The sequence below is a fragment of the Lissotriton helveticus genome, chromosome 1_1 (assembly GCF_964261635.1).
Source record: "Lissotriton helveticus chromosome 1_1, aLisHel1.1, whole genome shotgun sequence".
Taxonomy (NCBI): domain Eukaryota; kingdom Metazoa; phylum Chordata; class Amphibia; order Caudata; family Salamandridae; genus Lissotriton; species Lissotriton helveticus.
Window position 1 is genome coordinate 246,872,975 of NC_136057.1, and position 27,156 is coordinate 246,900,130.

Consider the following 27,156-nt stretch of genomic DNA (forward strand, 5'->3'; position numbering starts at 1 on the left):
TCTGAGAAAAGGGACCTGAAATAGGAGAGTCGTGAGCCAAGAAATGCAAGAGAGAAGGAGAGAAATCAAGAGAGGAGTAGATTGTGTGAGCGCGAGACGGACAGCAAGCTTCCTAAAGTAAAACATAAGTGACATCATGCAGACTTTGGACATTTGTCTGACAGGGAACAGAAAATAACTTAGCAAAGAACACTAAAATTATCTCACAGCAGCAATACTTGCCTTTGCAGGTAGAAGAGTCTTGTTGATTGACACGAGGAACGCCCCAGAGGTGCTCCTGGCGTTTCGGGTGAATGCTGGTACTGTGGTCCTCGGCAGAGAAGGGCTGTGTTAAATTCCCTTGTAAGGAGCGGGTCTCTCGGCTTTGAACTTCATCATGGGAGCGCGTGCCAGCCGTTGAGCCCTGACCCGCCCTTCGCCTGATACACATCAGGCCCCGCGCACATCACACACTATCTGTGTCCGTCCGGCGCTGGCGGGACATCAGACACAACACTGACTGAGCTCTAAAGTCCTCAGTGCGACTTTTATCACAACCCATTTAGAGAGAAATATCTTTCATATTTCCCTACCAAAAACGGTGTCCTATATATGACTCAAATGACATCTTAGGCTGAAAGGAGAGGTGCAGAAGTGAGGACATCTGTCTGGTTAGCTGGTTACAGAGCTCTGAAGATTCCAGTTCCATGTGAGAAGCCCATCGACTCGGGGCTTTGTTTTGCATTCGCAACTTGAATCCTGGATGCCCGATTTTACAATGAGTTAAAAAAAAAAAAAAAAAAAAAGAACTACGAATCCCAGCATGCAACGTTTAGAACCTGTCCTGGATGAGCTACTCAGGGATGGAACCAGGCAACACGAGAGCTCTGTAGTTGAATTAAAATACAATCTTTTGATTGAATGTCCACTCAGGCATGCACCAGCGTAGAAGAATGAGCCCACCCTTATGGCAGGAGAGGTGCAAGGAGTCCCTATATTGATCCAAGGGCGCCAAGGGTGCAGACTCTTTGAAAAGTCGGCTTCATACATGGTGGAAGGGTCACATGGGGGCATGATTGCCAGTAGCAGGCACAGAGGCACCGCGGTGCCCAGGTTACATTAATCCATGCAGGGCTGTTTCCTGCCAGGACGCCAATTCTGCCCCATTGATGCTGAACTAATGATTTCTTGCAGTTGCATTCTGGTACTTGCAGTTTGACATTGGTTACTATAGGTGTGGTCCAGCATGTACTTAAATGTAAAATGATGTGACCTAGATAAGCAAGGCTGCCCATACCTTAGTGTCTGCCCACACCTTTCGGATAGCTAGGCATTCAATATATATGCAGTCCATGCACAGAAGTACACATGTCCAAATTGGTGCTCAAGACCAACGTGCAGAGGAAGAAAACCAGACGTATTATCGATTGCACAATGAAACACTGACACCAAACTAGCCACACTGTGTCACATAAGGGGAAGAAAGCCTTGTCTATTACCAAGCTCTGGCAATGGCAATTGGTCTGGCTTATAAATGAAAGCACAGAATGAATACAAGTACAAAAAAGAAAACAAGCTGCCACCTAAAGAAGGTGGACATATGCTTGCAATATCAAAACAAAACATAACAAGCATATCCTTGTTTTAAAGTTAAAGCATGGCGGAGACGGGTCTTGGCACGAGCCAAGATGGCCGTATAACCGAAGAGCTCAGCAGCGGCCCTACCGGTCTTCCCTGAAATCCGACCAAAATCTGCCAGACTCTGATTAACAGAGCATAGCGGGTAGTCCAGGTCAGCGACTTATTGTCTTGGGGCTACTGTTGGTTCGGCAATCACATTCTGAGGCGGCTGCCGGCGTGCCCAGTGAATTACTGAGGGCCTTAAGGTAGGCCGGGTGAGGGCTGTTGGAGATGGACTGCCCCGGTCCTGACTGGGGCCCTGGTGGTGCCCGTTACTTGCTGCATTGACTTTGGGCAGGGGCTCGGTGTCTCTCTCCCCTACCTCTGGCTTGCTGCCACCAGGGGAACGACACGCCAGCAAGGAGGAGAAGAGCAGGGCCAAGATCGGACATCACTATCTGCCCTCTCCGAGGGCGCAAGAAAGGGATACCGGAGCAAGGACACTTGGTGTGGGCCTCATAGCGCAAGTGCAGGAGCCCCTCGGCTGGGGAGGCTCCCCCGTGGCAAACAAAAAGGCTGAGAGACAATCCAGGAGGCCTCATCAGAGAGTGAGTGGAACTTCTGAAGAGGGGTCCTAATGCCGCCCTGCAAAAACAGGAAATCAGACACCAACATGCAACCTATGAACATTCCCTGCATGTCCAAATAAGGGATGAAGAGTGGGGACATTCAGTGGAACCTAGGTGGGGCAGAAAGAACTGGTGATGCCTGATCAGGGACCCTGAGACTCGAGTTAGACCACAAAGCACACTATTTTTGGCCGGAAGCAACGAGGCCCGGTTGGATTTTGGGTCTCTTTCCCAGAGAAGAGGGGTGCAATCGACACATGAGGGGGATCACTGGGGGCCCTCCTATTTCATTATCCTGGTATTGATTTGACGGGTGCCTCTATCTGTGTCCGATAGAAATAAACAGGTGCACTATATGGGGATAAGCCTGGAGGTGAAAGAGCTACCTGCCAGAATCACCAAATGCGACCAAAGGGAGTTCCATCACTCAGTCCAAAAAGCTGGACAAATACTTGGTGCCCAGAGAGGTGACTGTGGATGGAGGTACTACTGGGGGTCAGGAGGCGGTGGTGAAGCCCTCGCTTGGGGCTATAATGGCAGCCATTCACGAGTTGGGATAAATGCTTGTAAAAACATTTACTAGGTCCCAATAGAAGTGAATCTCCTCAGAGATCACATGAAGAAAGCCACTGAGAAGGTCACAGCAGCAGAAAAAAACATTACTGAACTCCAATCCGCCACCCGTAAAGTGGAAGACCAAGTACAGAGGTTAACCCACTAGCACAAAATAATGTCAGCGAAACCCAAAGATCAGGAAGAAAGGGCCAACAGAAATAACATTAGGATGGTGGGGTCCCAGAAGGGGTCGAGGGCCCCTGCATGGACCTTTTCCTGGAGGACCTTTTAGTGAACCACCTAAAACTGAAACACCTATCAAATTTATTTTTAAGTCAAAAGAGCAAATGGAGCGCCAGTGCCTCTGCGGAGGCCAGGAGCCACCACCCAGTGCAATCATTGCCAGGATCCTGAACTACCAAGACCACTATGCTATCCTACAAGCTGCCTCACAAAAATGGATTGATCTGGTTCTTTCTGGACTTTACCCTCCTGGTGCAATAACAGCGACATACCTTTGATGAAGTCAAAAGGGCACTCTGGGCCAAATGCCTAAAATACATGACATTATTCCCGGAAAACCTCCGGGTGTTGGATAATGGCAAGTCGTGGTATTTCACAGAACTCAACGATGTATGGGACTGGCTTGAAGGTGGACAACGAAACAAGCAACTTCGACAGCAAGAGTGAGATCGATGGCACCACGGGGGCCAAAGTGATGACGCCTCCCATGGGGCACAGAACGATGTTTCATGTGGAAGAATTTCCCTAGAGAACAAGCCCACGAGCCAGGCTCAGTGAGCGGTTTTGGAGCGATAGGGCACTTGGCCCGTTTACAGGAGCTGACTGATAAGAAACAAGCTACACTGAGCGCAGGGCCTTGATTGGCTCTTGGGATGAATTATGGACTTCTTCACACTTGAAGGTCTTGTAAGTGCTGGGGTTCTTGTGTAAAAATGCAAAGAAGGACACACATTTGACACTAGAGTAACAGGGATGATGGTGGGTTGGTACTGCCACTGGTCTTTAGAAAACAGCACCAGCTGACCCCAGCATATAGTGACTGATTGGGAGACAGGTGCTCTGCAATTTGGGGATGTGGGTAGTTTTAAATCTACAGTGCAGGGTAGCAGGGAAGGGGGTGTTTATGAGGGTATTTATTCCTGCGTTATCGTGCTGTGCAAGGTGTACAATTATCTTCGTTTAGCTTCAGAATCACCAATACATGATGTATGTGATGTTTGGCCACATGGTGAAAGGGAGTCCTTATACACAGTTCCTTCAGGCTTTTTCAGATGTGATCAATGGACATGCCTTGAATCGGGCCAATTTCCCCTTATTTGGCGACTTTAATATTCATGTGAAAGACATGAACAATAGTGCTTCCAGAACTCTTTTACACAACATGGTTTCCTTACAGTTCATGCAATTAGTGGAAGGCCCTACCCATGATAAGGGGCACACCATCAACCTTGTTTTAAATAACATCACTAACCTTCAGATCCAGAACCCTTTACCTTAAACCTGGTCAGACCATTTCATCATCTCTATCATTCTTCCCATGACTACCTCATCTGCTCCTCCCCCTCCTGGAACAATCCTGGCTCAAACTTAATGTCGAAAATGGCTTAGATGTTATGGAAGCAGCAATACCTGATTCCCCGGAGCAGGTAGTCACTGCTGTTCAGGGGTTCAACGAATGTCCTTGAAGAAGAAGTGTAAATGATTAAAGAAAAGGTGGAGCAGGTCTTATGATGAGACCAGCAATTCTGAATAGAGACAATTCATTCCGCTTTATCATGTGGAGATAAAATTGTCCCAAGTACCTTTTTCTCCATTAAAATTGCCAACTCCTCTAATTCTCCTGAGAAGATATTTGGGGCATATTATCAAGAACTGCGATAAAATTATCTCTGCTTAAGCATCAGGAAACTGCTGCTAAACGGCAATAATTGGTTTGATAGTATGTCCTTGTGAATTCCCATAGCAACGCAGGTTCTGGTGTTAACCTGGGCTGCCATGGAAATTCACAAGGACATATTATCAAGCCCGTTATCACCGTTTTAGTGGCAGTTTCCTGATGCTAAAGCAGCAATAATTTTATCGCAGTTCTTGATAATATGCCCCTTTAAGACTCTCAAAGGCATCACAAAGCTAACAACAGTTCTGCTTACTTCAGATGCCTCTGTTTAGCATAGCGATAACTTGGCATGCTTCTTTTAGAAGAAAATAATGTACATTGATTCTTCTTTTCCTGCCACACTGAACCTAGTATTTTCTTTTTGTAGCAGACCTTCTTTGAACTATCAGGAGGGCTCTCTCATGGTTTTCCCTAAACTCACTGTGAATCTTGTAAAAGATCTTCTTAGCACAGAAATCTCTATCTCCCCTTCTGACCCTGCCATACTTCATATTCTTCACCAAGGGTCTGAATGCATTGCTCCTGTGTTGACTGAGCTATTAAACATTTCCCTCCCCTGTGGGCAGGTTCCCCCTCAGTGGAAACATTTAATAGCTAAGCCGCTCTTGCAGAAACCCAACCTTGATCCCATTTGTCTGAACATCTCAGGCCAATTTCCTTGTTACCTGGAGCTGTAGTGTAGTTCCTATATTCCCAATAGGCTCTGCACATTAAAATAATATATCCTATAGATGAGACGTAGGACTTATGTCTACTAGGTCGCCATCGAATATATCAGACTTAATTGTGAGTGTCAGCTAGCTCAGGGGTCACTAGAAACTTTCTCGAGTTCATAGGAAGGGATTAGTCTCTGACAACGGCATAAACATGACTTCTTTGTTTCCCCACGATAAAACTAATCTTCAGAGTTGTGGAAACAATAGATAGATATTTTACTCTGTCATTCGTGCATGCTTCGTTTCACCAGAAGTGCAGAGAAATAGAGAGACGGGTGTTTTCAATAAAAATATTTATTGAACATTCTTCTTTCTCATGCAGAAGAAATGAACTGCTACAATCGTAATACTTGTTGCAAAGTATAATGCGTACAGTAAAAAGAGTATTATAAAATAATACTGTAAAAGCATTGTATGGTTCCTAGACCATAGATAAATACATACATAAAAAACAAAAGGCTAAAAAGTACTCAACTGGTGCTTCTAAAATACGCCTACCCCGATGTACCTAACCTGAGTCTAGTACTAGGGAAAAAGTAAGTGAGGTGTAGCAAAAATGTAGTATTCTTTTTGCCAAGAATCTATCCAAGATTTCTCTTAGGGTCTAATCAGCTCCGTACCTTGGTTTTAGAATGAAGGCGGTCAGTCTCAGGACTCGATTTCCCAGCAACCCTCAAGGGTAGCTTGGAAACATTGGAAATGGATTTCTTGGCAAGAGAAAAGACAGCGTCTCTCTCAGTGCGTCTGCTGGAGGGTGGGCTTCCTTCGGCACTTGCTGTCGCAGCATGCGCCCCTTGAAAAACACCTCAATAAAATGTTTTCCACCTTCTTCATATTCAAGGAAGTTGTCCACCCCACACAAATGGGATTCTGATCCCTGCACAGTACTGAAACATAACTACTGGCAGTGGTCGAAGAACTTCAGCATCTTGTTGATCAAGGAGTTGGAGATCAAGGTCATCTCTGTGCTGCCTTCGATACCATAGACCACCTTACTCTGATTCAGCGAATTTCAAACGTAGGTATCAGGACAGAGCACAGAAATGACTTTCGTCCTTCTTGGGGAATAGAACCTTCCTTGTCTTGAATCAGTTTTATTACTCAGATAGCCTTCCCCTTATGTTTAGGGTTCCTTAGGATTCCTCCTTGAGCCTCATGCTTACATTTACACCTTTACAGCTTTACATTTCCCCCCTTGCTGGCATTGTATGATCATTTCGGTTGTCACCGTTCTTTTATGCCAATGAGACCCAGCTAGTCATATCTATTTCTCCTGATCCTAACTCAATTAATTTATGCATGACTCACTGTCTTCAGAAAGTAGCTAGTTGGATGGCTAGCTTAGATGGAAACTAAACGAGAACAAAACGGAGGTTATGTTGTTAGGCATTAATTTTCACTGTAGTGCCTGAGCCCTCTACTGGACTGTTTGAGCAAGTTGCCCACCCTAAAAGCTTGATTAAGAGCCTCGGATGTGGCTGGACTCCACCTTTACAATGGACCATCCAGCCAAAAGTATTGTCGCCAGTTGCAATGACATCTTGAGACTCCCGAGGAAGGCTCTCAATCTCCTTCCTTTAACAGCCAGAAGAGTGATCATTCACGCCCTCGTATTAGGATGTCTATGGGAATGCTTTGTATCTTGGTTCACCCCATTATGTTGTTAGAAGGTTGCAACTGTGCATAATTCTGAAGCACAACTTCTGATGAACATCCCTGAATATCAGTCTGCCACCAGGGCTCTCAGATTCTCCACTGGCTTCCATTGGAACAACAGGTTTTTATGCACAGGGCAATCAACAAAAAGGGCCCTTAATTGTTAAAATCTTCACCCTCCCCATACCTGCCTGGGGAATCTCTCAAATCTTCTTCAGCACATCAAGTAATTATCCCGAAGATTCATAGAACTTGAAGGGGTGGCCGTTCCACTTCTTATCTGGCTCCTAAACTTTGGAATATATTACCTGTGGAACTGCGCTTATAAAAGAATTAACTCTCTTATCACAAGGCCTTGAAGACCAGGGTTTTTAGGTATTAATTTTCCCTATACTTCTGTTGACTTGCAAAGTCTGTTGCAGCCTGGGAGGTCTCCAGATAGTCATGCACTAAATAAAACCCCAGAATAGAATAGAATTATGGGGCATATTACCAACCAATAGAGATAATTTTTGTCTCTAACTTGTTTAGAGACAAAAATTATCGCCGCACATCGGCGATTTTTATCGCAGATAAACCTTGCTATTACCAAGGTTTATCGCAAATGAGATAAAAAACGGCCGCAATGCATGAATATCGCTGAAAAGTCAGCGATATTCATGCATTAACGAGCAAATGCTCTTAGCCATGTTATCCACCTCCCATTGGTTAACATGGCTAAGAACTGCTCAGGGCAGGTGTTAGCTTTTGGAGATATTCGCGCTTAGCGCGAATATCTCCAAAAGTTGGTAATAGGAGATAGCGATGTTAGCGACTGTTTCCAGTCACTAACATCTTGGCACGCCCACTTTGCATGTCATTAGTGATAAATATCACTGACATGCAAAGCGGGGCCCAAGATGGTCGCTATCTCCTATTAGCTGTCGCTAACTGGTGTTAGCGACAGCTTGGTAATAGGGAGATAATTTTATCTCCGCTTTCTTGGCTTTTAAAGCCAAAAAAGCGGAGATAAACCCCCTTGATAATATGCCCCTATGTTTTTCCAGATCCTGGGTCCTAGATGAGGAATACATGGTATGGTTTTTTTTCTTGTTTTGTTCTTCTTTGGCTCTAATTGTCTGTTATCTGGTGTACCTAGAGTTACAGGAGATGATGAACTTATAACCCAGATAATCAGTTATGCTGGTTGTTAGGGTTTTGTATATAATGCAGCTGTTTTAAAAGATGGAAGGAGTCATCAGGGGAATCTAGTCTAGTTCCATGAGGTTGGGGTGATGTGGTCATATTCCTTCCGGCCCTGGATGAAAAGAGATGCTTCTGGTAGAATGCCGCTAGAGGCGGAAGTTTCTAGTTTTGGGCTCTCCTAACCAGACTCAGGGACTGTGCTCTGATTAGCAGTACATGGTAATTACGTATAATTACAATTGGTACTGACAGCCTAGCAGTAAGTCCTTTGTATATATTAGGGCATTTAGCTTTAGAGGCCTAATAGATCTAATGCACTTCAGTGTGCACTACCGTGTTGCCTGTTGTCATTTTAAAGGCAGCACTGCTTTTCAGGCTACCTTTATATTAAATCTATATGCATATTAGCCTTTAGATTTAAAGGTCTCAAACTACCTTATGTTTACATAGAATACACCCCTATTGTCTCCCCTAGGTGGCCAAGGGGTAGGGTGCATTGTAACTATAAGCAAGGACATTTTAAAATATGTTTTATAAGCCCTGGTAAGAGAAAAACTGTCTCCATTGTAGAAAACTAGCTTCATAGACTAACATGGAAATATTTCATTTAAGTATACATAATGACAGGAGCAAGCTAGAAATGTCCTTCAAAGGCTTAAAATGAGAGTTCTAATAAATACAACTTTCCATTGTTAAATGTATAATTATAACAGAAAATAGTGTATATACCTTTCTTTTTTTGTAAGCCAAAATCTAGACTTCCAGTTACCCTCTCCTGATTGGCCAGCCTCTACCAGGCTGAGCTAATATGTCTTAAGGAGGTGTGAAGTGGCCTGCTAGAGAGACAAAGGATTTGCAGCTGTAAAGCAAAAGGAAGGATGGGATTGGAGTAGCCAGACTGGTCTTCAAAGGGAGAATGACACTTTATGACAGCACAGTCTCACCCCTACATCTTGGACCACAGTCACACAGGAGCGCCTGTTATTAGATTAGTGAAGGGGCTGAAGGAGAGCTTTAGAGAATCTTAGCCATACTAGTGGGTTGGCGTAGCCAGATCTAACTCTTTAGGAGAGCGTTTCTCCATTTTGGATTTTGGAAGAATAGTGTTTGCTGGGCAAATTGGAGAAAGTGGTCATATTTGAGGGTGGCACCCTGCATCCCATTGTTTGGTGGTGCCCTCCTGCTTGGCACCAAGGATCTCTGAATACATTTTGGAGATCTGCCCAGCAACGCAGTTCTGCTGCCTGAAATAATAAGGAGAATCGGACTGCCCTATTGAAACCCTGACCTGCACCCAAAAGACTGAACTCTGAAGGACTGCACCTGCTGCACAATCTGGTACTACAGCCCTAAGGACTTTGACTGGCTTCACAAGGATTAAGCAGTGGACTCCCTGAAAGCTACAGGTTAACATAGCCAATCTGCATCCTCTCTACCAAGAGTCTTCTTCCTGAAGTGTGTCCAGTGGACGTTTAAGGATTTGGGCTTGTGCATTGTGGGAATTGTAGTCCCAACAACCCAAGGACCATCTCAGAGATTCTAGACCCCTAGATTGGTGTTGTGGAGACTTTAAACCCACAAGAGGAACTTCAGGAAGAAATTCCACAAGTGTGGAGAAGTTTAGAGCAACTTTTGTAAAAAGCTCCATAGGTTGACCAGATGAATTGTGGGAGTTGTAGTCCCGGACCACAAGCGGCAAACCGGAGCATCTGAACCCTTGGCTGGTAGGTCAAAGGTCAAAGGTGAAAAAAGTTGATTGTATAATTAATTAAAATCATTACAATCTTCCCGTAATAAAAATAACTATATAGAAACGATTAATGTCAAGCAACATTAAATTACCCATACATTTTACTGCTAGCGTCCAAAAATATTATAAATACAATAGTTAAAATTTGGATCTAGGTCGGCTCCTGCAATCTCTGTGGGGGTCTTAATCGTCTTTAAATTCAGTTCGTGTATACCGTAAAAGTCCCAAGATAGGCTGGCCTGGGGGGCCTTCCTCCTCAGTGTTCCTCCTGCTCAGCTTGCCCCAAGCATTTTCTTACCTCTGCCAGGAATTTTACTCCCCGGCAGGCCAAAATTATTGAGGAGCCTCCCAGCCAACATATCACTGCCTGTCTGCATGTTCGAATTTTCAGTTCATTAAAGATAGGCTTCAAATTCTGTCTCCTCTGGACCATGACTGCTGGACATGCACATAAAAAGTGGGATAAGGATTCCGCTTTGTATCCACATAGACGGCATTGCTCCGTTTGATGGTTATGTTTCCAGGAAGGTAATAGATCTTTTGAAACAAGCTGTCCCATCTGATAAATATGCTTGCGGATTAAGTGATTTTTAGGAGGTGATGATGGTGCACCCATGCCGACGTTTGGAGATTGTATTTTTATCCTTCAGGATGGATTTCCTTTTAGCTGCCTCATTGACTGCTCTACTTATACCTGCTTTGTCTGCCTTAGTTTTCCATACTGTTTCCAATTCGAACTCGGTCAGACAGGTTTTCAAGTGCCTTCCCCAGGAGCTCGGAGTTTCACTGTCTGCCTGCTGTAATTTCTTCCCAGCACAGACTGTCCATGGTCTCTGGTTCGGCGGAGCGAAATTTTTGGCAGAGCTTCACAAAGCCGCTCATGCTCCGGAATTTCTGGTTTTGAAGTCCAAATTCGAGCCGCACTTGCGAAGGGGAGGCAGATTTTGGCAGGTTGAAAACGGCCTTGTAGATCTTTGTCTGCTGGTCGTTTAATAGATCAGCCTCCTTGCCGCACCAAGTTACTAGGCTGTAGGACAGAGTGGGCAGAATTTGAGCAGCCATAACCTTTAGAAGGTGGTTGTAATTTGGACAGTCCAGTTTTACTTTTAATAATTGATATGCAAAAATAAGTGATTGCGTTTTAGCTTTTATTACCGATTTATGCTCCTTGTGTTTTAATCCTTGTCCGATTGTAATTCCAAGGTATTTGTACGTTCATTGCTCTTCCACCGTTGCCCCATTCGCCGTCCATTTGTACTTGATTTTTTTTGGTTCCACTAGGCGACCAACTTTTGTTTTTGCTTTGTTTAATTCCAACAATTGGCTGGTAGTGTGGACCACTTCCTGCATCAATAAACACTTCTGGAAGTAAGTGTAAAAGTGTTACATCATGGTTGGCCTGAACTCTGGACTTTAACGTGGTCCATCGTGACTTTTTTCAACCCTTTTGAGTGCTATTTGCTTCTAAGTGCTAGATTTACTTCCAATCTTTAAAAAATCATATCTCTGGTTCCCTCCATTGGATGTTTGTCAAGTTGGTGTCAAATTATTCATAGAAATATGTCCCATGTTTTATACATTGGTGTTGGAGTTTTATTGTGGGTTGTGTCTTTTACTGTATTGTTGTTTTTAAATGCTTTAAACACCTGTCTCCTAAGTTAGGACTTCCTGCTTGTTGCCATCTACTAGTGGTAAGTCCCTACTATCTCTACTAAAAAAAACTCCCCAAAAAATCTAAGAGTGATAAAATAAATGTGAAGGGGGTAGGACAATTTAGAAATCTTGTTAGGGCATAAGACATGAGCAGAACAATAATGTAAGAGACAGATACAGAAGGAGAAGGAGAGGGAGAGACAGATAGAGATAGAGAGATTAACAGATGTAGTGCGCCATTACTAGTGCATCTCTACAACCTAGCTTCGTGCAAGCCGAGGCACTGCTGCTCTCAGCACCAGGCATCTTTCTCAACGTGTCTTTGCCATTACACCTGGGTGCTGGCCCTACTATTGTTATGCTTCACTTCTTTCTGAATGTTTGTTTTCCATTCAGCTGAGCATGGACCCTGGCACCACCCCTCCTGAAGCAGTGCGCATTTCTCAGTCCATCTCTGATCCATCCTGCAGGCGCATATCTCCTCATTAGGGTCAACAATTAGACAGCTGGCCCAACGTGTCAGTGAAGCAAAGACAATTGGGCCCCAGCACTAGTAGGGACCAATAACAGCAGGAATGAAGAAAAACAAGAATAGAGAGGCCCCTGCACTGTCCAAAAATGAGAAAGTAACCACGCACCAAGTAACGGGGAGGATAGCTACCGATAGAGGTCAAACTGAAAATCCAGATCATTCTTTGGGAAATAGGGAGAGGGTCTATTATGTAGAACTATAAAACAGCTTGAGAAGGTGAGGACTCAGGAGGGCCGCAGAGGAAGAGATTCACAAAGTTAGGAATGGGGCAAGGACAGGGGTAGGGAGATAGCGTACAAATATATCTAGACATAGATCTTCAAGCACACAGATGTGGAGTTTAGAAGAGTAAATTTATACTTACCTTTATAGGTACACACATTGATGATATAGCAGTAGTTAATATTCTGGAGACAAAAGAAATATGAGGAAACAGGAACCACTTCTGCATAAAATTCTCCTGTAAGAGCACTATCTGCACAAATCTGAATACTGTACAGACAAAATGCCCTTTTCAGTGAGAAACATGAGATGGTAAAAAAGTTTGGCGAAAAACCTGACACTTTGGGCCATATTATCAATCGAAGCCCAGGTTAGATGTTCACACATGAACATCTAACCTGGGCTTCGATTGAAATTCGAATGGCATATTATCAAGCCCATTATCGCCGCTTTATCGGCAGTTTCCTGCCGGTAAAGCGGCGATAAACTACCGCAGCTTCCTTGATAATATGGCCCTTTGTAACATCAACAAAGGCCTACACGTGCCCATAAAACGGTACTGCAATAATCAAAGTTATGAGGTTATGTGTGTACTAATTCATCAGAGAGAGAGGGGTGGTTGGAAAGAGAGCGATGCACTTGGAAAGAGAAAGAGGCAAAGAAAAAAATAGATGACAGAAGGAAAAACATAGAGAAAAATAAAGAGAGAACTACTGTGTGACAGTTGAACATCTAAAGATAGTGTGAAATAGAGATGAGAGAGTCTAAACAGAGAAAGGCAGAAAAGTGAGAACGAGAAAGACAGTAGGGTGCATAATTCAACATAGAGTATAGATAAGGGGCCACAGCATGGTTCTAAGAACCATATCTAATAAAAGTTTGAGGCCTGAATCAAGAAATACGAGAGGTAGAACAAGGAGAGGGAGGGAGAGGGAAAGAGACAGAGAAATCGAGGGAGGGGCACACTGTGTGAGGATGAGACAGAGAAATAGAGTATCATGGGACAGCAATATTTGCCCTGAATATTGAAGTGCCTCAGAGGTGTTTGACGAAGGTCTGGTGAAGGCTGCCATTGGGATCCTTGCAGGGACGGATTCTTTATTAGGGCTATGGGGCTGAGCCTCTCTAAAATTGCTACGTTACTGCAAAATGTAATAAATGGATCGATTTATTTAGAGATATGAGTGTATCTCAAAAAAATGTTATGCCTTTCAGTCTGGGCTTCGTCTGTAATGCTGCCTGCCCCACCTCACTCTACAATGAGCCAGAAGTCAGACTGCAAATCAACTTTCCTGTATGTGACCCACAATGCATGGCTTTCCTTTCTAAAGCCCCTCTGTGCCATTGTGGTCTATGGTGGTATCCACCGTAGACCAGTGGCGCTGTCAGTGTCATGGTTTTTGGGATTGCAGGCTCCATCCCTGCATAAGGCCAGTCGTTGTCCTTCATTCACTTGTATATATCCCACCCTTTCCCATTCATCATAGGATAGAACTGGATGGAAGCTCTGTACATGATATTTGGCACCTTGTCATCAGGAATGTAAGTCTTTTAATGCTACACTTGTATTATGTATATTGTGCTGAGACCCCTGGTCATGCTGAACCCCCCCCCTCCACCTCCCACTGTAACACCTCAGGCCATATCTCTAGGTCACTGACCCCTTTAGAAGTGGAGCTGCTGTATGCAAGTATATAGCAGAAGAGGAAATACACAAAGGTGAAAGGAAGAAGGCTTTCAGTTTGTCCGCCCCTGGTAATCATACAGGGTACCATCCCAACCCATGGTTTCTTTTGCCCATCATGCCACCTCAGGAACTGATTAACACAATTCTCACAGAGCAGCAGCTGCAAATGCTGCACTGTGTGAGAAGGAGAGAGCAGGAGAGTGCCATATTTACAGAAATATTGCACTCTCCTCCCCACCTAATAGTGTTGGCGAAAAAATATGCTGTTGTGCGCCACGGACACACCTTTGCAAGGGTGTCTCTGTGATTCTAGCATAGATTTTGTACTGGAAGGCCCTCACCAAACCACAACACAAGCAACCCAAGACTGTTTGTGCTCTGATAAGTGTTCATTACCCATGTTCAGCTTGGTCCAGTGGCACAGTGAGCAGGGGCCCCACATCTTGACATACCCTGCTATTGAATGTTGTGTGCTTAATAGCAAGCCTGCTTAGTCTTGATGTATGTATGTATGTATAACACACTTGTAAAGCGCTTGCTGTCACCCAACGGGCATCCTGGCGCTGAGATCTAACAGGTCCTGAAGCACAATCAAGAGAAGGATCAGAAAGGAATTATCCTAACCTGGGGAATAAATGAGTTTTTAAAAGTTTTTTAAAAGAAAGGAGGTCTCCCACACATCTAAGCGATAGTGGCAAGTCGTTCCACAATTTGGATGCCGTGAACCCAAAAGAGCGGCCACCCATTCGCTTTCTCTGGAATTTAGGAACAACCGCCAAGTAGGCGGAGGCAGACCGGAGAGCTCTAGCGGGGATGTACCATGTGAACATCTCCCGCAGGGGCAACGGTCCAGAATCATGTAGGGCCCGGAAAACCAAACAGAGCGCCTTAAATTCAATCCGTTGAAGGATAGGAAGCCAGTGTAAATCTCTGAGAGCTGCGGAGGAGGAATCAAAACGGCGTCGGGAGAGTGCTAACTTAGCTGCAAAGTTCTGTACTCTTTGCAACTTACCTATCGCCGTAACAGGTGCCCCCAGAAGTAGTGCATTGCAGTAATCCAGTCTGCTAAGGATAATGCTGCGCACTACTTCTGGTCTGGCATTAACAGGGAGCAAAGGAAGAATCTTCCTGAGAGAGCGCAAAAGGCCCATGCAGGTGGATACTGTTTTATCAATGAAACCGTCCAGTTGAAGACTTGGTTCCATTGTCACACCTAGATTCCGAACCGAGGTTGCTACTGCCGCCGTGCCCTGAAAGGAGGAAGGCCAAAAGTCCTGTGGCAAAGATCGAGGGACCCGGTCCACTGAGCAGTGTAACACCTCTGTCTTAGTGCTGTTAAATTGCAGCGAGTTGTTGCTCAGCCATGTTGCCGTGGTGACCATGCAATGGTGGAAGGTCTCCAAAGACACCGCATTCTCCCCTTCAAAGGAGAAAATGAGCTGGGTGTCATCAGCGTAGTTGGTGACTGAGATGCCAAATGTTTTTATTAACTTGATCAGGGGGCGGAGGTATAGATTAAAGAGGATGGGGCTGATGGCCGAGCCCTGGGGTACTCCCTGACCAATCCTCTTAACGATGGATTTATAGGGGGGGAGGGCAACCAGCTGGTGTCTATTGGCCAGGTATGAAACCAGCCAATCCCGGGCGGTGCCCGTCACCCCCACCTCCTCCAATCTCCTGATCAGGATGGCGTGGCTGACCGTATCGAACGCTGCCGACATGTCGAGCAGCACTAAAAAGGCTGCTCGTCCATGGTCGGCACGCGAACGAAGGTCGCTCAAGACAGTCACCAATGCTGTTTCGGTTCCATGCGCTGGTCTGAAACCAAACTGCGCCGCGTCCAGACACTGGTTACCTTCCAAAAAACTGGACAGGTGTCTTGTGACCAGTTTTTCCAAGATCTTGATCGGAAAGGGAAGTAACGATATAGGTCTGTAATTGGCGGGACAGAGGGGATCCAGTGAATCTTTCTTCAATAAAGGGGAAACCACTGCTAGTTTCCAGCTTTCCGGGACCTGGGCCGAGCTCAGAGATTGGCAACAAATTGCGTGGAGAGGAGAGTATAGCTCTTCTCGAAAAGCTTTCCAGATTTTGTGTGGGATTACATCCAGAGGGGACCCAGAGGAAACACTATCCACTAAGGCACCAAACTCCGCAAAGGATGGGAGCGGGAAGCTTTCCAGCCTGGCTTTCCCAGCCTCCAACTCCAATGAAGGAGTAGGAGCAGCCTCAGGTGTCATAGGATTTAGGTTGCTCAAGATGGTCGTGATCTTATCCTCAAAGGCCTTGGCCAAGGAGTCACATAATAGCTGAGAGGCTGGGATAACGGTAGTAGCACAGGCTGGTCGTGACAGCTCGTTGACAATTTTAAACAAAGTTTGTGCTTTGTTTGAGGCTGACAATAAAGTTTCCTCCAAATACCTCGCTTTAGCAAGCTTAATCTGCGCTTTATATGTTGCTAGTTCCTGTTTGAAGAGAGTTTTATCCGATGACAGATAATATCTCCTCCATCTCCGCTCCGCCTGTTTGCACTGTTGTTTAAGATGAAAAAGTTCCTTCGAGAACCATGGCATGGCGGTTTTAGTTCTGTCACGCGTTTTTCTTAGCGGAGCTAGACTATCCAAGGTGGACTTAATTTGCTGGGTAAGCGCACTCAGACTTTCATCCACATCACCTGCCAGCTGAAATCCCTCACCAAGCAGTTTTGGAAGGGTAGTGCCTCCAGAAGTCTAGACCATTGCCTCCCTATCCTAGTCGTTCCCGTACTAGTTTTGGAGCAGCCCGTCGGGAGAGCCACCGAAAAAAGAACAAGGGCATGGTCCGTCCAGCACTGCGGGAGAATACTGCCAACCTTCACCTGCCCGGCATCGGCGAATACCAAGTCCAAAACATGACCCATCCGATGAGTCTTAGATAGGACCAGCTGTTCTAGGTTGATACTACTACAAGCCTGTGTAAGATAGGTAAAGGCTGAGTCTGTAGGACCGTCTGACCACATGTTGAAATCCCCCAATACCATTAATCGGGCATGAGAGCATGAAAGATCATAGATTAGATCAGTAAGATCTGACACAGCCGCTATGCCGCCAGCCGGCGGTCTATAGCACAGGAGACCAGTTAGCAATACCCCACTCTGTCCCTTCATAGAAAAACCCATAAGTTCATAGTCCTTAATTTGCTGGATCTCTAGCAGGGAGAAGTCCAGTGAGTCTCTATAAATCAATCCTACCTCCTGCCTCTTTAACCCACCACCAGACACTCCCTGCCCCTTTTTCTAATTCCATCAGGTTTTTTTCTCAACTTCCAGGCGTATTGGCCCCATTATGTTTCAACATGTATATTAACATAACTTGAATGTGTAAAGTGCCCGTTCACCAAAACTTTGGGTCTCTTGCAGCTGAAATAACAGATGTTCATTGTTCATTGTTACTCAACCATGCTGATTCAATCTCACAACAGAAGGGCGGTGAGGCTGAGTGGATCCACCAGGATTCCACCCTGTGACAATCAGTTCAAACACAGATACCTGGAGTGAATACAATAGTCCACTGAGCCACCGACCCAACAATTTAAATCTCTGGTTAGAGCTTTGGTTTATCGTATAATCGAGCCCCCAGAAATGGGTGCCCTCTCTTACTATATAATGTTGGCATTGTATTACTTTCTTGTACCACCAAATATATAACAATGCCTACTGTCAAGTTAAAGAGATTATATAGATGCTCACAGTTTAACTAACTTTGTAATAAGGTGAAATTCTGTATAAATGTTGCGGGAAATCAATATTTATCCCATGTTTCCTGTGGTTTTTGATTCATGGACTCTGATAGGTGATAATGTTGATTTCTATGCATCTTGACTTCCAAAGAGACCCTAACTGTGAGAACGATCTTGTAGAAATATAATGGTGGTAACCTCAGACTCCATGCTTTAAGTGAACTAGACTAACTTAGCCTCTGTGTTCTGGTGTTAACCTGGGCTGCTATGGGAATTCACAAGGGCATATTATCAAGCCCATTATCGCCGCTTTAGCGGCAGTTTCCTGCCAATAAAAGCGGCGATAATGTATCGCCCTTTCTTGAAAATATGGCCCCAGTTTACTTAACAGAAATAAGATCTGACTTTATTTGGTATCAGCTGCAACTCATAGCAGGTCTGTCTCTTCTGTTTCTTAACAAACCGATAACCAATGCTTGGGTCTGAACAACAAAAGAAACATAAAATGTGTTTTATTTTTATTTATTTGAAGCATTTGATTTATTTTTACCTAGCAACATGAGCAGTGAAGGCCTTAAGAATCATACACTTTATATGAACACATGTTAAAGTAGGGGGAAGAGATTGTACAAGACAGGTAATTAATCACGAAGGGCTCTTTATACTACATTTCTGATAATAATTGGCTTCCAAATTACATAAAAGAGATCACTACTCTAGCCAAAACAATTTTAAATTGCATACATCATATCTGCTCTGTTCAAGCTCTAGTTTCTTCATATATATGCCTGGTTTGATCATGGCATTCAGTTAAAATATTTAAGTTGGAAAGGTCGACTTACACTAATATCGTGTTTTAAATATTGTGAAGAAGACATATCGACAGCAAGAATTTGTGGTCAAGAATATCGACTTTAAGGTCCGAAATATAAAGTTTAGAAATATATGTTGTTTAAAATATCCATTTTTTTTGTGTTATATATTTTAGATTGAGATTTTATAATGTTAATTGTATTTTTTGGGGGGTAAAAATCAGGTGCAGGATGTGGGGCTTATAGGGGTATAGGGTGGGAAGTAATTTATTTGTAATCAACAAATAATTGGTTATTAATTAATATTAAATAATTAATTGACAATCAATTACGGTAATTGTGTAATTAATTTTAGGTGTGGGTTGAGGAATTTATAGGGGTAAAGGGTGGGAAGTAATCTATTTTTAATTAATTAAGAATAAGTTGTAAATAATTAATTAATTGAAAATTAAATATGGAAATTGTACAATTAATTTTAGTTGTGGGTTGTGGGGTTGTTAGGGTTTCAGAGTGGGAAGCAATTTATTTTTGATAAATAATACTTTGTTGATTAATTAATTAATAATTAATTACGGCCATTGTTTATTCATTTTTTTGTGTTTGGATTTTGGGTTTATAGGGGTGAAGAGTGGGGAAAAAACGATTTTACTTAATTACGGTAATTGTGTAATTAATTTTAGGTGTGGTTGAGGAATTTATAGGGGTAGAGGGTGGGAAGTAATCTATTTTTAATTAATTAAGAATAAGTTGTAAATTAATTAATTAATTGAAAATTAAATATGGAAATTGTACAATTAAATTTAGTTGTGGGTTGTGGGGTTGTTAGGGTTTCAGAGTGGGAAGTAATTTATTTTTGATGAATTAATACTTTGTTGATAATTAATGTTAATTAATTAATTAATTAATAATTAATTACGGCCATTGTTTAGTCATTTTTTTGTGTTTGGGTTTTGGGTTCATAGGGGTGAAGAGTGGGAAAAAAACTATTTTACTTACTTTATAATTAGGTATTAAACACTTAGGGGTCGATTACTATGGCGTCCGTCCGCCACCCCCGAGGTGGAGGGACCGTCCCCAGGGACAGCGGCGTTCCCTCCATTGCAAATAAGATGTGACCGCCACCCTGGCGGTCACATCCCGTATATTTAACATTGCGGCTGGTGCTGCTTTAAGCAGCACCCGCCGCAAAGTTAAAAGTGCATGCTGTGCATTTGCATGCACAAAGCGGCAGGCACCGCGCGGTGCCTGCCGCATTGTGCATGCAACTGCAGGGGGGCCTAGGGGCCCGCAGGTGGCCCCCAGAAGCAAAGGTCCACATGCTTTTCCACGGCGGAAAAGCCGCCGCAGAAAAGCATGCTTCTGCACCCATCCTAATTGCGGTCCACACCCTGCGGATCAGCGGCGACGGACCTGCTGTCTGCCGCTGATCCCACCGCCATCATAATCTGGCGGTGGATGTTTTCTATGCCGTGACGGTGAATCCGCATCCTCCGGGCCGGCGGTGGCTTCCACCGGCCCGGAGGATGCGGATTCACCGCTATCGTAATCGACCCCTTAGTTATTTAATTGAAATTATCTTTAATTAACTTTTTTTGCTGTTTAATTTTAGGTGTGGTTTGTGGGGATTATAGGTGTAAAGGGTGGGAAGTTAATGATATTTTATATATTTTAATTTGTTTTTTAAATAATATTATATGTCGAATTGATAATTAATTATTTTAATTGTGCAAATAGTGTATTTTTATTTTTGAAGTGGTGTGTGAATTGTGAGTATTGATGCACTGACTGGAGTGGGAATAGTAAATTTACCCCTCCGCTATCCAACACATTCCCTACTGTTGCACTCACTGGAGTGGGAATAGCAATGTTTACCCCTCCGCTATCCAACACTTTCCGTACTGTTGCACTGATTGGAGTTGGAATAGTAATTTTTACCCCTACGCTATCCAACACTTTCCCTACTGCTCCACTAACTACAGTGGGAATAGTGAATTTTATCCCTCCGCTACCCAACACTTTCCCTACTGTTGCACTTACTAAGTGGGAACAGTAACTTTTACCCCTCCGCTATCCAACACTTTCCCTACTGTTGCACTCATTGGAGTGGGAATTGTAATTTTTATCCCTCTGCAAGCCAACACTTTCCCTACTGATCCACTGACTGGAGTGGGGATAGTAAATTGTATCCTTCCGCTATCAAACACTTTCCCAACTATTGCACTCTCTGGATTGGGAATAGTAATTTATACTCTTCCGCTATCTAACACTTTCCCTACTGTTGCACTCATTGGAGTGGAAATAGTAATTTTTACGCCTCGGCTATCCAACACTTTCTCTACTGTTGCACTGACTTGCGTGGCGAATTTAATTTTGAAGATTTTTAAATAGTTTGTTTATTGTTTTAACTTATAATAGATTTTATGTTATTGGTATATGTATATATATATATATATATATATATATATATGTTAAATGTGTAAAATATTTTAACATTATAAAATACATAAACATTATTAGTTTACTAATTGTTCTATATTAAATATATATATATATATATTAATTATTATATATGTGTGTTTAACTTTTTAAATTAAGTGTATTTGTTATATTTGTTAACATGTATATTAAATATATTTAAATTGTTTGAATTAATTTTAATTTTTAATATATTTAATATTTATTAATTTATTTTATATAAATATAAAGGCAATATTTTGTACAACTATATTTATGGCATTGATATATTGTTTTTGATATTTTTTTACTTACCATTATGAGTATAGGATGTAGATATTTTTGACATTGCTATTTTGGTCACAATGGTTTTGCATGGGGATATTTTGAGTGTCAATATTTTGTCAGTGTACCTTTATTTATATGTTTCAACAGAGGTGGGACTGCATCCAGTCCCCAGTGAATGCACAGAGAATATGCCACTTTCGGCTAATCTTACTCAATTCCTTTTATTCTTGTCCTTTTTATCCATTTCATCAAAAATCCTTTTAACCATACTTTATCCATGTTTTTACCGGGGCCACACGCTGCGTGTACACGTTATTTCCAAGTTTCTACTGCTCATGGTGTCACATCTGACTTATTCCAGAACATGAAAGATACGTGAATTCATGTAAGGCAGTGTTTATTTCAATAAAATCACCCAATGTGGGATAATCATAAAATCATACAATTAGTCTGCTGTTAACATAACTTCTCAACTACTACATCAACATGAGTACTGTGTATAGTTAATTACCCGGTCCAGAAAAAATTCATAGTGGAGTTAATGAACCAGCGCTGTGTTTCTCCCATCAAACCTTAATAATCTATTTTACAATCCAGCGGCTTGTTAATGACATTATGCCCCTTCTAACTTCCCATCGCATTTCTCTGTTAGAAATCTACTTCAACAAGTGGTGCTAAAGAGATTTGACTCGTGTTATGCTCTCAACATTCCTTCCTTGTAAACCATCCCCGAGAAACTAATTATTATTTCGCTCTGATGTGTTCACAATAATACTGGCGGTGCTAACACCTTTCTGTTTATTCCCAAGAAATCAAGAATTCTACAAGAGCTCTGACCGTGTTCTTAAAGTACGTTGACTATTCTCGAGTGTCACATACCTGGTGTTCATCTTTAAAAACACACCGCTTCCCTCATCGTTCTCTCCAATCCCCCTTCTACCTCCCACAATCCTTCTGCATTTTTAACTCATACCAATGGCCCTGATTGGTTCATCCTGTTGACTTTCCCGCTCTCACCACGTAACTTTTGATGCCTATCTTTATTTCTATGTGCCAGTTAGGTAGAGACTCAGGTCTGCCAGAACTTCTTTCTTAAAGACAATTGCTTATTTACTATCCTTTAACAACACCAAACGTAGAGCTCTTGAATAGTGAATTCCCTTAGATCATGCACATATGTGTATGAAATGTGCTGTAGCCCAGAGTTGTACCAACTGCATTCAAACATGTGAAAGTGAGAAATTTGCTGGTTCCATTTAGAATTTGGTTAACTGCCGACTGTCTATTAGTGGAACAGATGACAGTACATGAAGAACAAGAGCTTTAATCGAAGTGATGATCGGCCTCAGTTAACTAATATTCATTCTATCTCTACATGTAAATTTTAAACACTGAGCCAAATGTAAAACTTTACTCCTACACAGAGCCATAAAACGAAACCTGCTTATAACATGCTTAAGTTAAGGCGTACAATGTCCATAACTGCTGAACTGTTGGTAAGATTTATGTAAAACCACCTAGAATTGACATATCTTCTTTATGTGGTGTTGTTCTATGTCCTCAGTAGACCTCTTTTGATTTAATATCAAGAATGTGTTTCTTAATGTCCTACTATCATTTCACAAATTTTTGTTGGAACTTGATTACGCATTTCAACATGTAATAGTTGATTGTAGTGTCATTTTATGGTTTATGTATCAACTGCCAAGTAAATATATTTGATGTACAAAAGTGAGAACAATAAAATGAAGCAGTTGTAAAGGATACAAAGAGAATGGAGATATGTACCATTTGATTTCAAAAACATATAAAGCTGCTACGTTAATCATACAATTTCACAGCTGATACAAATAGGGTTTAGTCATCACATGTTGCAACCACTCTACTGTCCACGGTTTCTCCCGCCGTGTTTGTGAAAAACACACAATAACTCCAATTGCATATATTTCTCTGTGGCTACATAAGAAGACATTTTCATTGACACAACTGGCTTCCAGGATAAGTCTTGATCCACATTGTTATACCAACACTGCAGCAAATTCTCTTCATAAGCAGATGCTCAAGTATGACAACCTCATTAGAGTATTCTTATCAGACAATATTGAAACTAAACTAAACCAATAACTCCTTTTTGGTTTCTGAAGCACTATACTAGCTGTCCTTGCATGGGATGCATTAACTACATTGGCATACTACTAGCTCAATTATATGAAAGCCTATTCTTCTTTCCATAGTCAATACCTTCACTACAGACTGTTCTTCATTGGTGATCCAGTTTGTTTACATGAAGTTTGTTGCTTGTCACTCATTCATCACTTGTGCATGCTGGTAAATGAAATTAGAAGTTTTATGCAAGACAAGTTGATTTGTTATCTAATTGCGTGTTTTGCGCCACACATAATTTCCTGGCAATTATTTTTTAAATGTCAATAACCATTTTCAAAAATTAAAATATTGTGTGCCCATAATCTGTCCAGACTGCCCCTCTGAAGTTGTTTTAACGTCAATCTCAGGGTATCTGGGTGAGAAGGGGGGTGATTGTTATATGATATATATGGACAGTATGAAGGATGCCTAGAAATGTGGGGCACGGCGTATTATTGTTGCTCGAGTGACTCAGAATGTTCTTTAAATGCCCTCTTTAGAGCAGTAGGGATGGAACATTTGATCCGTTGACTTCTGAAACTTCCCACAAGGAAGTAAATAACAGGGTTTAGGCTACTGTTGATGGTACAGGATAAAATGGCTATGTGTAAGTATTGAAAATAGTAGATATCAAACCGGAGCAGGAAGTTGAACAGCGACATAGGAGCACAAAGAAACAGAAAGGCAGCAGCAGTGCTGATGATGAGTATGTACACTCTTGGTGGATGATGTCTTCGAGATTTCCTGCAGATCTGAATGACCAATGCCAAGTTGGACAGAAGAATCAATGGCAGGCAAATCATTAAATTTAAAATTGTTTGTAGTGCAGAAAATATTAACCAAATCTCCTCACTATCGCAAACATACTGCACTGCCATCGGGACACAAGTAAAGACCCAGGTAGCAGCACATACGATGGTGGACTGGTGCTTGTTCCTGCGGCATCTATACCAGATGGGGAACATGACTGAAAGCCACCTCTCCAGGCTGATGGCTGTAAGGAAGTCTTGGCTGGTGATGTACCCCAAAAGAAACAAATCCTCCTGAACGTCAGTAAAGAGATATTTCTTGATGATTCCATGAGCACGCAGTATAGACAATGTTATTAACAGGATGAACATGAGAAGGTAGATCAAATCTGCAATTGCCAGGTTTAGAATATAGACGGTGAACGGGCTCCTACGTATCCAGAAAGCAAGGTACCAGAGAACCACAGCGTTCCCGAGGACTCCGAAGAGAGCGATGCCAGCAAAGAAGCAAAGGAGGATCTGAAATTTGATATCAGTTTTGGGTCCGGTGGCATTATATCCCATATCATACATGTAATAATCTTCCAAGTCTGGAGCGTTGGTAGTGGTGGGATGAAGGTAGGACATGGTCATAACTCTAGGGCTTCTTTTACCTGCAACCAAGAAGGGAGAATAACAGAGGTAAGGAGAACTGCAGAACCACAAGCAGGACTTCCAGGTGTTCCTCCTTAGACAATCTGCTACGTCACATATACATGCAGAACATATTGGTGTCACAGGGATGGGCAAAATCAGTTTTGCATAATTCATACATTTACAGAAGTCTGTAATACCAAGACATTTGCAAATTCAAGTATATCTTTAAACTTCTGCAAAGCGCCAAGTTGGGGAAGTTTCCTTTTATTTTAAGACATACAAATTGTAATACTGGCCACTGCTCCTCAACAAACATACATCTCACTCAACTCACTGTCAATTCCTATAGGGTGTGATTTCTGGCGGTGGCGGAGGGGATAGATGTGTTAAGCTTCTATTCCTCCCGAGGTGAGGGCGATTTAAATTTAAATCTGTGGCAAGCAGATGCGAAATCTGCAGGCAGTGGAATAACACAAAACGCAGAATGTGGTGAGGGCCCCCGGAGTCTCCCATGTCTCACAGCTATTCATTGGTGTTAGCTTGAATGGGGGCCCCCCTAATGTTTTCGGAGCCCCTGAAAGGGTGGGGGCTGCAATATTTCCCTGCATGGAGGCAAAGGACTAACACAGTCTCCCTCGCCTCCCCCCTGGAAAAGTTGCGTCATGAGCGCTTTCTCAGTCCGGGTCATTGTAATTCCCCTAATGCAATAGGCATCATGATAATTACCCGACAGGGCCAGACAAGGCTCTGCAAAATGTTTTTCATTTCCTTTTGCAGTGTCTGAGGAGTAACTTTGATTTTGCTCTACAAGTGGGGGCAAATTTCACACTTTTGATTTTAAACAAAGCCTTTACCCTAATTGTGCTTACCATTTCTTATGGCAGGCCTTCGAGAGGGAGAGAAATGTAAACCGTTCCAGTATTTCCTGTTGTCACTCAAGGCAAAGCAGACTCCTGAATGGTAGTTAGGAGAACTCTGCAGTCAGATCTCTGTGACCTCACATGCCAGCTATCTGGAGCTAGACAATCCAATGCAGGGAATGCGGACCAGAGAAACTGGACTTAGCCTCAGGTAAATTCCAGAAACCTTACCACCTAGTAATATAGTTTAAATATCTCATACTCCTTACCAGAAGGGGCCCATTTCAAGCAACACTCAAATATGACACAATAGTAAGCCTATGATTACTTAGTTTGAAGGCATATTATTTGACTGCATGGTCCAACCACCCATTATTGAGCTGCCTGTTGATATACATGAAGAAACATGGGCAGGGAGCTGCTGATATCAACTAAGACAACAAAAGTAACTTTGTAAAACAGTGCTGTCTGTACAGAAACATTTCTTTTGCAGTCAGCATTGTGTAGTTTGAGACATTCAACACCGAATGGTCAGCAACATTACTGATGGAAATCAAAGGATGTGACAAAGCATTTCATCAGCTCCAGAACAATATGGGGCTCAATGCAGCCCAAAATTCCAGCTTCAAACAAACGTTTGACTGCTGGTTTCCTAGAACCACTTGGCCCAAGTTAGTCAGTGTGGTATAGGAAGACCTGGAGTATACAGACATAGAAACGAGTCTGTGGACCATATATTGTCAGTATGTAGTTTCCCTCACAGCACTGCACCGTCTGGTAGCTGTTGCCCCTTGGCCTTTCCAGGTCCTGAGTTCAACGCCCTTCTCCACCACATGCACCTGCCTGCACCTCAGCCCTGGTGGTCGAGTGGGGAGCATCTCTGCTCTGGCCTCTATTTCTCTGCCTTGTGACTTTTCTCCTCTCTGTCTTCTTTTCCTTAATTTCATCGTTTCTGCCTTTCTGGCACGTTCTTTCTCATTCTACACATCTGCACTTTTTGCACCTTTCGTCTTTCCTCACCGCGGCTCATCCCCCATGGACCTGCCACGTCTCCAGCTATGTTTTCTCACTTCCTGCTTTTCCCGCCTCCCAGCTGTCCAGCCCTTCCCCGCATGCTACTTAATGGCAGCCACCAGCATGCTGAAGGCAAGCCTGTCTGTGCCCGTCTGCTTCTGGACCACGCCCAGCACTACAAACTCTGGTCCTCAGGCCATCCACCGCAACAACACCAGCACCCTCCACACCCTTAACACTGGACGCCACTCCTCCTGCCACTTCACATCACTAGGAACACCCAAGCCACACTTGCAACTGCACCTTCGCTGGCCTCTGCACACCCAGACCGACCAACTGCACGACCCTCTAGAACAAGACCCATCCACCTCAGATG

The 27,156-nt window shown here is 43.0% G+C and overlaps 1 protein-coding gene across 1 annotated transcript in view; it reads right to left on the reverse strand.

The window, feature by feature from the left end:
• Positions 1 to 21,777: 21,777 nt before the first annotated feature.
• Positions 21,778 to 27,156, reverse strand: part of LOC144768938 (proto-oncogene Mas-like) — a 36,322-nt gene continuing 30,943 nt past the window's right edge. Inside the window, exon 2 of the mRNA XM_078652945.1 lies at positions 21,778 to 24,923. Coding sequence (XP_078509071.1) covers positions 23,974 to 24,903 — 930 coding nt within the window. The 5' untranslated portion in view covers positions 24,904 to 24,923 and the 3' untranslated portion in view covers positions 21,778 to 23,973. The remainder of the gene's footprint in view (positions 24,924 to 27,156) is intronic.